Genomic DNA, 12,820 nt, shown 5'->3' with positions numbered 1-12,820 from the left:
CAGCCCCGCTCCCCACGCTATGGGGTGGCCGGGGGGGCCGGGGCCAGCCCACACTGCGCCCTTGTGTGGCCCCAGCAGTGGTCCCTCTGTCCCCAGGGCAGCTGTGCCAGGCCCATGCCCTGCGTGAGCGACCGCGTGCCTTGCTTGGCACGGCCCCTGCCGTGCACCCGGCTCTTCCCGGGGACAATTGGGCCCCCGGCTGCTGGCCCCATGGGATATTTGCTGCGTGCATGGGGCACGGGACCTTAATCTGAGCGGGCAGGATGCGTCCAGGCTGAGCAGAGCCCGTGGGCTGAGAGGATGCTCGGTCCCCTCAGCGTGGTGTCCTCGGAGTTGGGGACCGCGGGGCTGCGCTGTGGGGACCTGGGGGTGCCGAGGGTCCCGTGGGGGCCTGGGGAGGTTGTGGGGCACATCGGCTGCCCCATGGGCTGGCTGTGGGGCAGAACGGAGTGGGGTGAGCATCCAGCCCCAGCGTCCCTGGTGCTTGGAGCTGGAAATAGCCCTCACCCCCCCCGCCGCCTCCCCCAGCCCCGCCGGGGTGCCGCGCCGTGGCTGTGCTGGTGCCCTGCTGCTGCCTGCTTCATTAAGGCCAGCAGCTGACGAATCTCCTCACTCCTCGCCTTGCTGGGATCTCTAATTATAGCACAGCCCTGGGGTGACTCACCAGGAGCAGCCCCCGGCCCCGGTTCTGTCCTTTCCCCCCAACCCCAGGGGTCCCGGAGCTAAGCCAGCAGCTCAGCATCCCACCACCCTTTTGCCCGGCAGGGTGAGCGGGGTTTTCAGCCCTGGGGTTGTTTTTTGGGTATTTTTCCACCCCTTTTACACGTGGATGTGCACAGCCTGGTGCTGGTTCTCGCCGCTTCCCAGCCCAAATACCCACAGCCAAACGCTTCTGCTGGGTCGGCCCCACTCGTGCAAAGAGAGCTGTGACAACGGGGACACGACAGGGCTGGTGCACACCCCTAGGTGCAAAACGTCCCATCCAGGTGCGTGCTGCACCCCCTCCAAAAACCCTTTGGGTTGGGACATTTCCTCCAGCATCAACCCTTAGGAACGAGGTGGAGCTGGGGGGGTCCCATCCTGCCCGGCGCAGGGGGTGCTCGCCCCCAGGTTCCAGAGCTGTCAGCAGCCACGTCTGCGTCTCCAGAGCTGTTTGCAGCGTCTGTCTCCAAGCAGGAGCTGGCATCTCGGCGGCACTTATCCCCATTGCCATAGAAACACACCCTCGCTGCGGGCTGCGAGCCACGGGGATCGAGCCCACAGCCTCCGGCACCGGGGCTGGGATGCTCCTGGCTGCTGGCGTGGGGAAACTGAGGCAGGAGGGGAGGATAAAACCTCCCCGAAGGGTTCCTCCGGAGGCTGGGAGAGCTGAGGAGCTCGCGAGCATCTGACCTCTCGCCCTCTTTCCTTTTCATCCGCCGGCAGCGGGAGGAGAACAAAAACCCGAAAATCCACAGCGGGGATTTGAGCAGATCTGAGGGTGCCAACGAGGCGTGGGGCGGGCTGTGGGGCGCGGGGGCGAGGCCGCCCGCTGCCCACAGGGCTTTGACGCGAGGCCAAGGCCCTGGAGAGAGGAAAATAAAAAAGCTCCTGGGGTCCCCGAGGGGGCGAGGAGCTGAGCCCAGACGGATAACATCGCTCGGGGTGAGGTGCCACCACCGTGTGCCACCACCGTGTGCCATCACCGTGTGCCATCACCGTGTAGGGTTTTATCCCCATGTGCCACCCCCAGGCAAGGTGCCAGCACCCTGTGCCACCCCCAGGTGAGGTGCCCATCACTCTGTGCCACCCCCAGGCGAGGTGCCACCACCCTGTGCCATCACCGTGTAGGGTTTTATCCCCGCGTGCCACCCCCAGGCGAGGTGCCCATCACCCTGTGCCACCCCCAGGTGAGGTGCCAGCACCCTGTGCCACCCCCAGGTGAGGTGCCAGCACCCTGTGCCATCACCGTGTAGGGTTTTATCCCCGCGTGCCACCCCCAGGTGAGGCACCCACCTCCCTGCACCCAGCACCCTGCGGCACCCCTCGCTCCCAGGGTGCTGCCAGATGAGCGCCGAGGTCTGGGAACCTGTGTCCCCCCCCCGGGCCAGGAGGGTCCCTGCCCGGACGCTTTGACCCCTGTGCGCCCTGGGGCCGGTGTGTGCGTCCTGCGGGCTCGCCCGGGTGGCTCTGGCCACTAGATGGCCCTGCGGCTCCGCCGGGTCCCCCCCCGGCACCACCCGGGGGCTGCGGGGTGCAAGGAGCTGGGAATGGGAGCAAGGAACTGGGACAGGGAGTGGGGAGCTGGGAATGGGGAGGTGGGAATGGGGGGCAGGGAATGGGGGGCAGGGAATGGGGGACAGGGAATGGGAGCAGGGAATGGGGAACTGGAAATTGGGGACAGGGAATGGGGAGCTGGGAATGGGAGCTGGGAATGGGAACTGGAAATGAGAAGCTGGAAATTGGGGACAGGGAGTGGGGAACTGGGAATGGGGAGCTGGGAATGGGGGCAGGGAATGGGGAGCTGGAAATGGGAGCAGGGAATGGGGAGCTGGGAATGGGGGGCAGGGAGTGGGAGCTGGGAATTGGGGACAGGGAATGGGGAGCTGGGAATTTGGGATGGGGAATTGGGAACTGGGAATGGGAGCTGGGAATGGGGAGATGGAAATTGGGGACAGGGAATGGGGAGCTGGGAATGGGGAGCTGGGAATTGGGGACAGGGAATGGGGAGCTGGGAATGGGGAGCTGGAAATTGGGGACAGGGAATGGGGAGCTGGAAATTGGGGACAGGGAATGGGGAGCTGGGAATGGGGAGCTGGGAATGGGGGCAGGGAATGGGGAGCTGGAAATGGGGGACAGGGAATGGGAGCAGGGAATTTGGGATGGGGAATTGGGAACTGGGAATGGGAGCTGGGAATGGGGAGATGGAAATTGGGGACAGGGAATGGGGAGCTGGGAATGGGAAGCTGGAAATTTGGGACAGGGAATGGGGAGCGGGGAATGGGAGCAGGGAATGTGGAACTGGGAATGGGAGCTGGGAATGGGGAGCTGGGAATGGGGAGCTGGGAATGGGGAGCAGGGAATGGGGGACAGGGAATGGGAGCTGGAAATTGGGGACAGGGAATGGGGAGCGGGGAATGGGAGCAGGGAATGTGGAACTGGGAATGGGAGCTGGGAATGGGGAGCTGGAAATTGGGGACAGGGAATGGGGAGCTGGGAATGGGGAACTGGGAATGGGAGCAGGGAATGGGAGCAGGGAATGGGGAGCTGGGAATTGGGGACAGGGAATGGGGAGATGGAAAAGGGGAAGTGGGAATGGGGGGGCAGGGAATGGGGGGCAGATTGGAGAGTGCAGCATGAAGGGAGCAGGGTGCGGGGTGTGCGGCACAGGACGCAGCTCGTGGGGTGTGGGGTTTATTTTGTGGGGTGCAGGACGCATCATGTGGGGTGCAGGATGCAGTTTGTGGGGTGCAGGGCGCCCAAACATCCAGGAAACAGAGAGGGGAAGGGGAATTCCTCCGTAGGGGAATCTGGGAATTGTGATTGGAATTGGGGAATTTGGGATTTGGGAAACCCCCCAGCGCTATTTGGGTTGGGGTCTGTGTCGGGGAGCTGGGGAGGGCCGTGCCACCCCACAGCCCCTTCGCCAGAGGAGGATGAGGAGGGGGGGTGAAGCCCCCAGTGCCCCTTGAGGGCCGCAGGCAGGGGCTGGGGGATTTTTTTGGGGGGGCTTCTCCTCTTTCTTTGCCCTTTCCCCCTGCTTTCTGGGGTCTGGCACCGAGCAGTGCGGCCACCCAGCTCCAGGGGACTTTTTTTTGGGGGGGGGGGGCACATCCCTGCCCAGAACGGGAGTGGGCTTCTGGCTGGGATTTCAATGCCCCCCCAGGTGTGGGGGAACTTCCCACCAAGTGCACGGGGGGGCACACACCTCTTTTTTTGGGGGGGAGGTTGGGGGCGAGCAACCCCCGCACCCCTATGGGGGGGTCGTTTCCAGGAGCTGTGTGCCCCCTGTCTTTGGGGGGGGTGGCTCATCCAATATAGGGCTTTTAAAGGTGGCAATCCCCAAAATCCCCCAGGGACTGGGGTCTCCCCCAGCCCAAGGGGGGGGCGACAAACAGGGGGGTAGCAGCGCGCCCCCCCCAACCCCTCTCCAAGTGCCCAAACCCACCGTTGCGCACCCCACCTCGGGATCACCGCTTGCAGCCCACCCCCAATTTTGGGGTCCCCCACCTTGGGTGGGGGCAATGCCCCTTCCCCCCCCTTCCCCCCCCCGCCGTCCCCGCGTTTCCCGCAGCAGGTGCGGAGCGGAGCGGAGCAGGGCGCAGGGCGGAGCGGGGCGGGGAGCGCAGGGCGCGCACCCCCCTTGCCCGGGGGGGCGGGGAGCGCAGCGGCGGGGCCGTGCCGTGCCGAGCCGTGCCCGTGCCGAGCCGTGCTGCTCCAAACCGGACCGGGAGGAGGAAGAGGAGGAAGAGGAGGAGGAGGAGGAGGAGGAGGAAGAGGCATGGTGCTGGTGCTGCAGCATCTCCTCACCGCCCTCCTTCAATTTTTCAGACGGGGCCAGCAGGTTTTCCTGAAGGTGGAGGACGCCGTGCCCGGCTCCGAGGCGCTACAGGTAGGGACGGGGACAGCCCCCCCCCTTCTTTTACCCCCCCCCCCCCGGTGTCCCCTTGGGTCCCCAAAACTCCCCTCCCAACCGCGCCCCCCATCCCAGCCTCCCCACCCTTCCCATTCGGGACCCCCCGCCCCGTGCGCCCCCCCCTCCGTGTCCCCCCTCCCACCCGGGACCTCCCTTCCCGTGCCCCCCCGACCCGTTACCGGGGGTGTTCGGTGTTAAAAGCGGGCAGGGATTTTTGGGGGGGGGGATGAGGATTAATTGGGGGGGCGGTGGAGCCGCGGGTCCTGCTGGAAAAGCCGGGGCGGGACCATGCGGGGCCGGGACCCCCCCGTGCCGGGGCCGGGCCGGGGGCTTCCCCCCCCATCCCCAAACCCCCAGCGCCCCCAGCAGCTTCTGGAGTCCTGAACCGCTCCGGGGGGGGGACACAGGGGGTCGTGCCCGGTGGGGAAACTGAGGCACGGAGCTCGGGACCGGGCGGGGAGCAGCAAGGACCCCCCCATCCCCGACCCCCTCCCGGGCGCACAGGGTGGGGAGCGCGCCCCCGGGCAGGCACAGGGGCAGCGGTGCCCCCCCCAAAGGGGCTCGGGGACGCGCCGGGGCTGCGCGCACCCCCCCACTCTGCCCTTCCTGCGGGGAGGTGCGGATCCTGCCGGGCCGGAGGAAATGGGCTGGCTCCGGGGGGGGGCGGCCCCAGCCCCAGCCCCTGCCCCTACCCCGGCCCCGGTCCCGGTCCCGGCGGGCCCGCAGCGCCCTCCCGCAGCCGCGCCGGGAGCCGCCGCCACCGGGGCCGCGCCATGGGCACCCTCCAGGATTCTGTAAGGCCGGGGTCTGGGGGCTCTGCCCGGCCACCCCCCAGCCCGAAATGGGGGCTCCGGGGTTGGGGGAGAAGGGTGGGGAAGAATTTGGGGGGGTCCCGGGGGTCGCCGGGCTCCGGGATGGGTTTGGGGGGCAGGGGGTGGGGGGTGGGGGGCATCCCGTGCGTTTGCGGTGCCGCTTTGGGGTCTGGTGCGTCTTGGAGAGGCTGGGGGGGGGGTTGGGGTCCCCGGCTCTGCGCTCCCCCAGGCTGCTCGGTGCCCGGCTGGGGGCAGGCAGCGTGCCCACCGTGGGGCTGACACCGGGGTGGCTGTGCCAGGATGGAGCAGGGGGGCACCATCGGGCCCCCCCAGCAGCGCCGTGCCCCAAATCCTCCCTCGCACGCAGGTTTTGGGGGCAGGATGCGGCCTGGGTGAGGAGGATGGGAACACGCACCCAGATTTAGGGCAGCTCGGGGGGTTTTGCTCCAACCCTGAGCCCTCTGCCCCATTCCCAAGCGTCCAGGGCCGGGTTTCCTGACCCCAAAGCCCGGCACCTTGGTTTGGGTGCGGGCACCGGGGCCGTGGGCTCGGTGTCCCCTTGGCTGCTGCCGGAACGAGGACGGGAACAGAGGGCTTTGCCCTGCGAAAAGAGGGGCAGGAAACAAAACGCGCTGCGGGAAGCCACCAAAAGCTGCTGACGGAGAGAAAGGAACCGGGAGGGAAAGGCCAGCAGCACCGGCCAGCGGAGAGGGACCGGGGTCGGCACGGTTTTGAGGGGTTTTGAGCCTGGGGACATCAGAGCTGTCACCCAGCAGGGACAGGACGAGCGATTCCTCTCCATGTTTGGGGTGAAAGGATGTGGTGTGGGGTCTCCGGTGGTCCCAGACCCCCAGCACCCAACCTGTGCTGCCTGTGGCGCATCCGTCTCGTTTTTTTGGGGACACGGGACGGGCAGAGCTGCCTCCCTGGTGGGCGATGCTGCAGCAGCACGAGGTGAAGGGACCGGAGCGGGGCCACGGAGAGGTGCGTGGCGAGGGGGGGGACACCGCTCTGCTGCCCTACACGGGGACACCGCGTCCCTCTTAGGATCACCACGGTCACCAGCGGTGCCAGGCCGGTGGCGCTGGCTGCTTTGGGACCAGCAGCCCCAAGCTTGGAGCTGTGGGGCTGCGTCACCCTTGGGGTTTTTTTTTATCTTTGTATGTCCCCCCCACCCCACCCCGAGCACCCCGCAGTGGGGTGAGGCCGCTCTCTGCGTCTCCACCGCTGCCTCCTCTCCCTGCCTCCTCTCTCCCAGGCAGCGGCCCCAATGCAATTACCCGCTGACTGGCCCATGAATCAGAGCCTAATTGATACGTGTTCGCAGCCTGGCCGAGCAGGAAGCCAACCGAGGGGGGGGGGCTGCACTGACCCACCGCTGCTGCACCCGCGCTGGGGCTGGGGGGGCCACGGCGCAGCTCCAGGGCATGGGGCAGCCACGTCCCCGCGCCCCCCGGCCACCCCATCCCACTTTGGAGACACCAATCCTCAGGGCGCACGCCTCTCCTGCCTCAGTTTCCCCATCGGGATGGGTTCTGGGGGGGCACAGGCTGGGTTTGCGGGGCGGGGGGCCATGCGTGTGTGCGCGCGGCCGTTTGTCTCGGCGCGGCCGCCGTTTCCTCCCGCTGACACAAACACATCAGCAGGGTAATAAAGGGGAGGAAAGGGCCGCGGCGGCCGCGCCGCACAATGCAGGGGCGCTTCTTTCCATGACGTGCGACGGGGGACGGCTTCCTCCCCTCCCCTGCCCTGCTCACGGCCCCCACCCTGCCGTTTTGGGGGGGCACAGCGGGACCCCCAAACCGGAGCCGGGCTGGGCACCCCCTGGTTGTCCTTTATCCAGGGGGTCCCACATTTAAAAGCTCGTTCTGCGTGTGCAGGATCAGCCCGTGCCACCTCGGTGCCCGTCCCCGGTGCTGCTCGTTTGGGGTCGTGGCTCCCCAAAATCCCCCGTGTCCGTGGGGTGAGGTGCGTGAAGTCCCCGGGGATGTCACTGCCACCCTCTCGTCAGCTCCTGCGCCAACCCCGTGGGTCTCGGTTCTCCTGGGGACATCCCCTGGGCTCCCCGTCCTCCTGTGCCCACAGTCAGGGTTTTTGGGCACCTCCGGGTGGGTTTTGGGTTCAGGGGCTGGTTGGGGGGAGCCCAGAGCCTGGTTGGAGCTGCCCCAGGCGCACCGGGACGAGAGGAGGATTTGGGGCAGTGGCTTTGATTTTTGGTGTTTGCAGGAGGGGAGGAATTTCTCATGCTGGAGCCGGCACCAGCATCATCCTCACGGGCACAGCGACTGCTCCCTGCCCCCAAACCTTGTCCCTTTCGAGCTGAGCTGAGATATTTGGCACGGAGGCGACGGCACGGGGCCCTGCCCGCAGTGGTGACGACCCTGGGGGGCTCAGGAGCCCTTGGGGGGGCTCACAGGGCTGGATCCAGGTTTCACCTGAGCATCCCCAAAATGTGTTCTGGAGCTGGGGGGGGGCAGCAGCCTCCTCTCAGGGGTGGCTCTGAGCTGGTGGCATCCCCAACCCGGCTTCCCCACAGTGCTGGTGGCCAGTCCCCAGGAGGATGTGTGGGGTTTTTGGGGGTCACGGGGCTGCCTCCTGACACCCCCTGTCCCCTGTAGGAGCGGGTGAGCCCCAGAAGTAAAAGGGGAGCTGCATTGGGTTCGTGAGGGTGCCCAAGGTGGGCGTTTTCACCCCAAAAAGAGCCCTGCCAGGGAGCTCCGTGTCCCAGCCCGTGTGGATGGAGGGGGGCAGATTTGGGGCAAGGGGGAAGATTTGGGGCATGGGGGCAGATTTGGGGTGGGGGCTGCGATGCCACCCAGGCAGGCGCTGACCCGTTGAGCCCCAGCTCGCCGTAGGGTGGCCGGGACCCCTCCCGGGATTTCTCTCCCTCGCCTTCCCTTCGTGTCCCCCCCAATCCTTCCTCACTCCATCCTCCTCCTCCTCCTCCAGCTGGGCGCAGGGAGGGAGCCAGGCAGGGCTCGGCTGCTTTTCTGGGGCAGATCTGCGGGTTTTTGGCTGCGCGCTCCGCTCCCGGCCCTGGCCTGGATTTAAGGGGTGACTTTGGGCTTCGCCTCAGCTCCCCCCCCCCCCGAATAATGCAACTCCTGCGGTTCATGGGGCCAGACACCTCCAGGGTTGGACCCCGCAACCCAAACCCCTAAATATATGGAAAATAAAAGATTTTTTGGGAGGGAGGAGCAGTTTTTCCATGCACACGGAGCAACATCCCGAGGGTGGTGCCTGGTCCCCACCGAGCCGGGCAGCGCTGGCACAGCCCTGGCCCCCCCGCCCCCCCAAAGCCCATGCAGGTACTGCTTGGAGAGCTGCCCCAAATCGAATTCCTCCCTGGCTGCAGATGGCCAGCAATTAAATTTCCCCAGTTCAATCAGAGGCTGGTAAATGAGCTCCCTAATCACCGCGCAGATCCCATTAGTGCCGGCTGGGGACGTGCGAACATTTCCCCCCCCCCCCTCTTTTCCTGCACCGCTGCCCAAACCCCCTTTTGGGTCCCAATCCATGCCCGTGGGCTGCATCACCCCATGGGCTCCGTGCGCACCCCCAAGGTTTCCTTTTGGGGTCTGTCCCAACGCCCTCCCTGCTGGGCACCCTCATAGCCAAAAGCCCCGTTCCCGGTTGGGAACACGGGGGGGCCACCAGCTCCTCGCCATGGTGACCCCTCGGCGAGCCCAGCCACCAGCAGGGTGTCTTGGAGAGGCGCTCGGTGGCAGCCCGGGAGGCGCAGGCTGCTGGTGGGGACAGGAAAGGGACCGGGTGCCAAGGGGGAGCCTTCCAGGAACGCCGCGTCCCGAGGATGCGGCGCCGGCACCGTGCCCGGCTCTGCCACCCTACAAAGGGCTGGCACCAACGCGGGGGCGCACGGGTGTCTGCGTCTCCCCGGGGACAAGGATTTTGGGTGCCAGGGCTGCTGCTAATTAACGGGGTGGGGAGGTGGAGAGGGCTCCGTGCTCAGGGATGGAGCTTGTGCTCGCTGCGGGGTGCCGCGGGGAGGGCGCGTGGGGCTGGTGACACCCGTGGGGTGAGGTGCAGGAGGGTTTTAGGGACTGGTTTTGCTCTCCCTCTGCCCTGGAGGCTGCGAGGTGGGAGCCACAGCATCCCCCGGGTGCTGAGAGCCGGAGGGGGCAGTTGTAGGGCCAGCAGCACCAGGGCTGGACGTGTCCCCAACCCACCAGGCGCGCAGCTCCACCGTCTCGCCCCACAGCCGGCCCCGCTCCCCTTTCCCCCATCCTCCGGCACGTTATTTATGGCTGCAGCAGCCTTGTGGGGCCGGCAGCTCCTCGCCGTGCTGGGAACACAAGGGCAGGGGTCAAATCCCTTCCTGGGGACACCGGGGTGTCACGGCACCTCCTTCCACGGGGCCACCCTCTCGCTTCCATCCACGGTGCTCGCGCTCACCCCATTTACACCAGGAGCAACCCCCGGCTGCCCCCAGGAGCGGGTACGGGGGCAGGAGCCGTGGGGCTGTGCGGGGTTCATCGGTGCCCCCCAGGCTCCCAATTTATGCAGGGGAAACGCGGCCGAGCGCTTTCCTTAGGAAACGCATCGGGTTTGGGGCCATTCGGGGCTTTGCCGGCGCGCGGCACCGCGGCTCTCGCGGCGCGGGGCTCTGACAAGCCATTTATCTGCTCCTCACAATTTGTTTACCACCCGAATAACAACTTCCTTCCCTTCCCTTCCCTTCCCTGGCCGGGCTGCTGCTGCTGCGGGAGGAGAAATCCCGAGCCCCTTTCCAGCCCCGCTCTTATCAGCAGCTAATTAGCCACAAGGATTTTGGCCAGCCCTGCGGGGCTGTTGTTCCAAGAAGGCCGCGATGTTCTGGGTGACGGGAAATCCTTGAGGAGGACGACCGATGGCCGCGCTCCCCGGGCCCGTTTGTCCTGCCTGACAATGGTACATCAACAGGAAGCGGCCTTGACTCCAGCCCCTTTTTATCAGCGGGGCCGTCGCTGGCCCCTCGTGGGTGGAGGGATGCGGCCGCGGCCGGGCTGGCCACGACGCGGGGTGGCACGGGGATGGTTGGGGAGCACCCCGCTGTGCCCCACCACCCCCGTGTGCTCCCCAAAGAGACCGATTCCAGCTGGATCCGTCACAAAAAAAAAGGAAACTGGGGTGTAAAGGGCCCCGTGCGCACCGTTTGCGCAAACCGCCCCGTGCGCACTGCTCCGCGCGCACCCCTTGCCCAATCCACCCCGTGCGAGCCACCCTGTGCAAAACCCCTTGTGCGCACAGCCCCGTGCACGCTGCTGGTGCGAGCCTCCCCCTGCCCCATTCAGCCCCCCCAGTGCCCCCCTTCCCCGTGCACAAAGCCGTGGCTGTGAGCCTGGCTGCCCGCCCTGCGCCCTGCGCCCTGCGCCCTGCGCCACGCCACCGTGCCAGCTCCCAGCCGGGCTGAGCGGTGATTACCTCGCAGCCTCGTTAGCTGGGACTCGCTAATAGGGCAAGAGCACCCGAAATGCTTCTTAAAGTGTTATTTAAGGAGAAGCAAAGGGCTCGGGGTGGTGTTGTCAGCCAGCTCTTTGTGCCTGCTCGGTGGTGGGTACGGTGCTGGTTGGGCGCAGCGGGCTCAAATAGGAGCAGAGGGGCTCACCACGGCCCTATTATTCCTCCATCTGTGCCAAATCCCAGTATGATGCTGGTGGGGCAGGGCTGTGGGATGTGTAGGGGCTGTCTGATCCCACAGGGTGTGGGTACAAGCCCCAGGGAAGCGCCAGCTCCGTGCCCTTCGAGCACCCGCCAACGGTGCCGAGCTCCTCATCTATCTGCTGCGCCAGGACCCCGGGGCAAAATAACATCTGGGATAGAAGAGAGATCCCAGAAGTGTTTCCTTCCCGTTTACGCTCATTAGCCCGAGATAAAGGATGAGGTAATTAGGGGGCTACCTCGGCTTGCAGGTTGTTGCTGCCTGATTGGATTAAAGCAATGTAATTTGCCAGCGAAAGCACTGCAGGCACGGCTGGATGGACGGACAGAGGGCTGGATGGATGGACGGACAGACAGACGGACGGGCAGAGCTCCCCTCCCTTCATCTGCCCCTCCATGCGTCCGTTCCTCTGTCCTCCCACCCCTCCATCCCTGCCCCATTTCCCCCCCCCCCCCCCATGCCCTATTGATGCACGCTATGGGGCAGGGCAAGGATCCGACCCCAGAGGATCCTAAAACACAGCCGCGGAGGCCTCGTGGTGCCCCGCACCAACACCCGGGGCTAAATTTAACCTCACCCAGGGGGGGCAGCATGGCCTGGGGGGGGCTCAGCAGCCTGTAGGCGAGGGGGGGGCCGGGCGAGCTGCCTGCATCAGGAGGGCTCGGGGATATTTTTAACGCCGCCAGATTGCTCCGCGGATGCTTGGGGAGGGCGGCGCGCGCGCTGGCTGGCAGCCGGCAGCAAGGCTTGGCCGAGGGGGGTCCAGGGGGGGGTCTCGGCTGCTGGGGGGGGGCACACACGTGTCCCTGTGCGGTGACAGCCAGCTCGGTGCAAAGGGCTGTGCTGTTCGGGGATGCTTGGTGTGGTGCCGGAGGGTCCCAGAGGGGAGGAGACGCCCCCCGGGTACCCCTGGAGCCCTGCTTTGTGCCACCTTGTGCCCCCCCCAGCTCCTTGTGACCCCCCCCAGCCTGATTCCCCATGGTTTTCCCTCCTCCATGCCCACCCCCAACCCCTGTTTCCCCCCTTCCCAGGCTCCAGCCCTATAAAACACAACCCAAATCCAGCCAGCACCGTGCGTACCCCCCCCCCCTCGTGCAGCTCTCCAAAAACGCATGGCCCCCCCCCTGCTCCCACCCTACCAGCAGCCCCCCCAGCTCCCAGACTGGCTCCAGGAGCTGTTGTAGGGCTGGTGATGGGGGCACAAACCCACCCACGGCACCCAGCCCAATCTGGGGAGGTGGCGAGGGCTCGGCGGGGCCCTAATTCCATTTTGCCCCCCCCTTGGCTCGGGGAGCGGAGGTCGGCGGCTGCCCGCTCGCATCCCCGGGGCGATCGTTCAGGCGGGGGCTAATGAGCCTTGACTAATCCACTTACAAATTAATTGAGACCGCTTCCCTCGAGTCCCCAGGTGGACGCGTTCCCGGGCTTGAGGGGGGCAGGTGCCGGCACGGAGCTGGACTCAGAGCTCCGCCACCCGCTGCCGTCACCACGAGCCCAAACCTCAGGGAGCCATTTACCCGTGGTTTTTACCAAAAAAACTGGGCCGAAAATTCGGCTAGGAAATCCGGTGAGGGTGTGTGGCACCAGCACAGCACCAGGGACCAGGACCAAACGCCTCCTGCCTGCTGGTGGTGCCGGGTGGCATCCTTGTGCCAGGGGCGAACGGCCACCTGAGGGGTTGGGGACAATGGGGACGCTCTCCCTGCCCCTAAAAGTGGCACCCCTAAAAGAGGG

The 12,820-nt window shown here is 66.4% G+C and overlaps 1 protein-coding gene across 2 annotated transcripts in view; it reads left to right on the top strand.

Moving 5' to 3' along the window:
• The window catches only part of PDE2A (phosphodiesterase 2A), a 50,159-nt gene that overhangs the window by 14,299 nt on the left and 23,040 nt on the right, over positions 1-12,820 (top strand). Inside the window, exon 2 of one of the 2 annotated variants that reach the window (XM_072032956.1) lies at positions 4,531-4,591. In XM_072032956.1, coding sequence (XP_071889057.1) covers positions 4,531-4,591 — 61 coding nt within the window. Of the gene's footprint in view, positions 1-4,530; positions 4,592-5,261; positions 5,410-12,820 lie in introns of those variants that run through there. The other variant, XM_072032957.1, reaches the window with a different exon arrangement.

The sequence above is a fragment of the Anas platyrhynchos genome, chromosome 1 (genome assembly GCF_047663525.1).
Source record: "Anas platyrhynchos isolate ZD024472 breed Pekin duck chromosome 1, IASCAAS_PekinDuck_T2T, whole genome shotgun sequence".
Lineage (NCBI taxonomy): Eukaryota > Metazoa > Chordata > Aves > Anseriformes > Anatidae > Anas > Anas platyrhynchos.
Note: the sequence above shows the minus strand (reverse complement) of the source record. Positions and strands in the feature narration are given on the sequence as shown.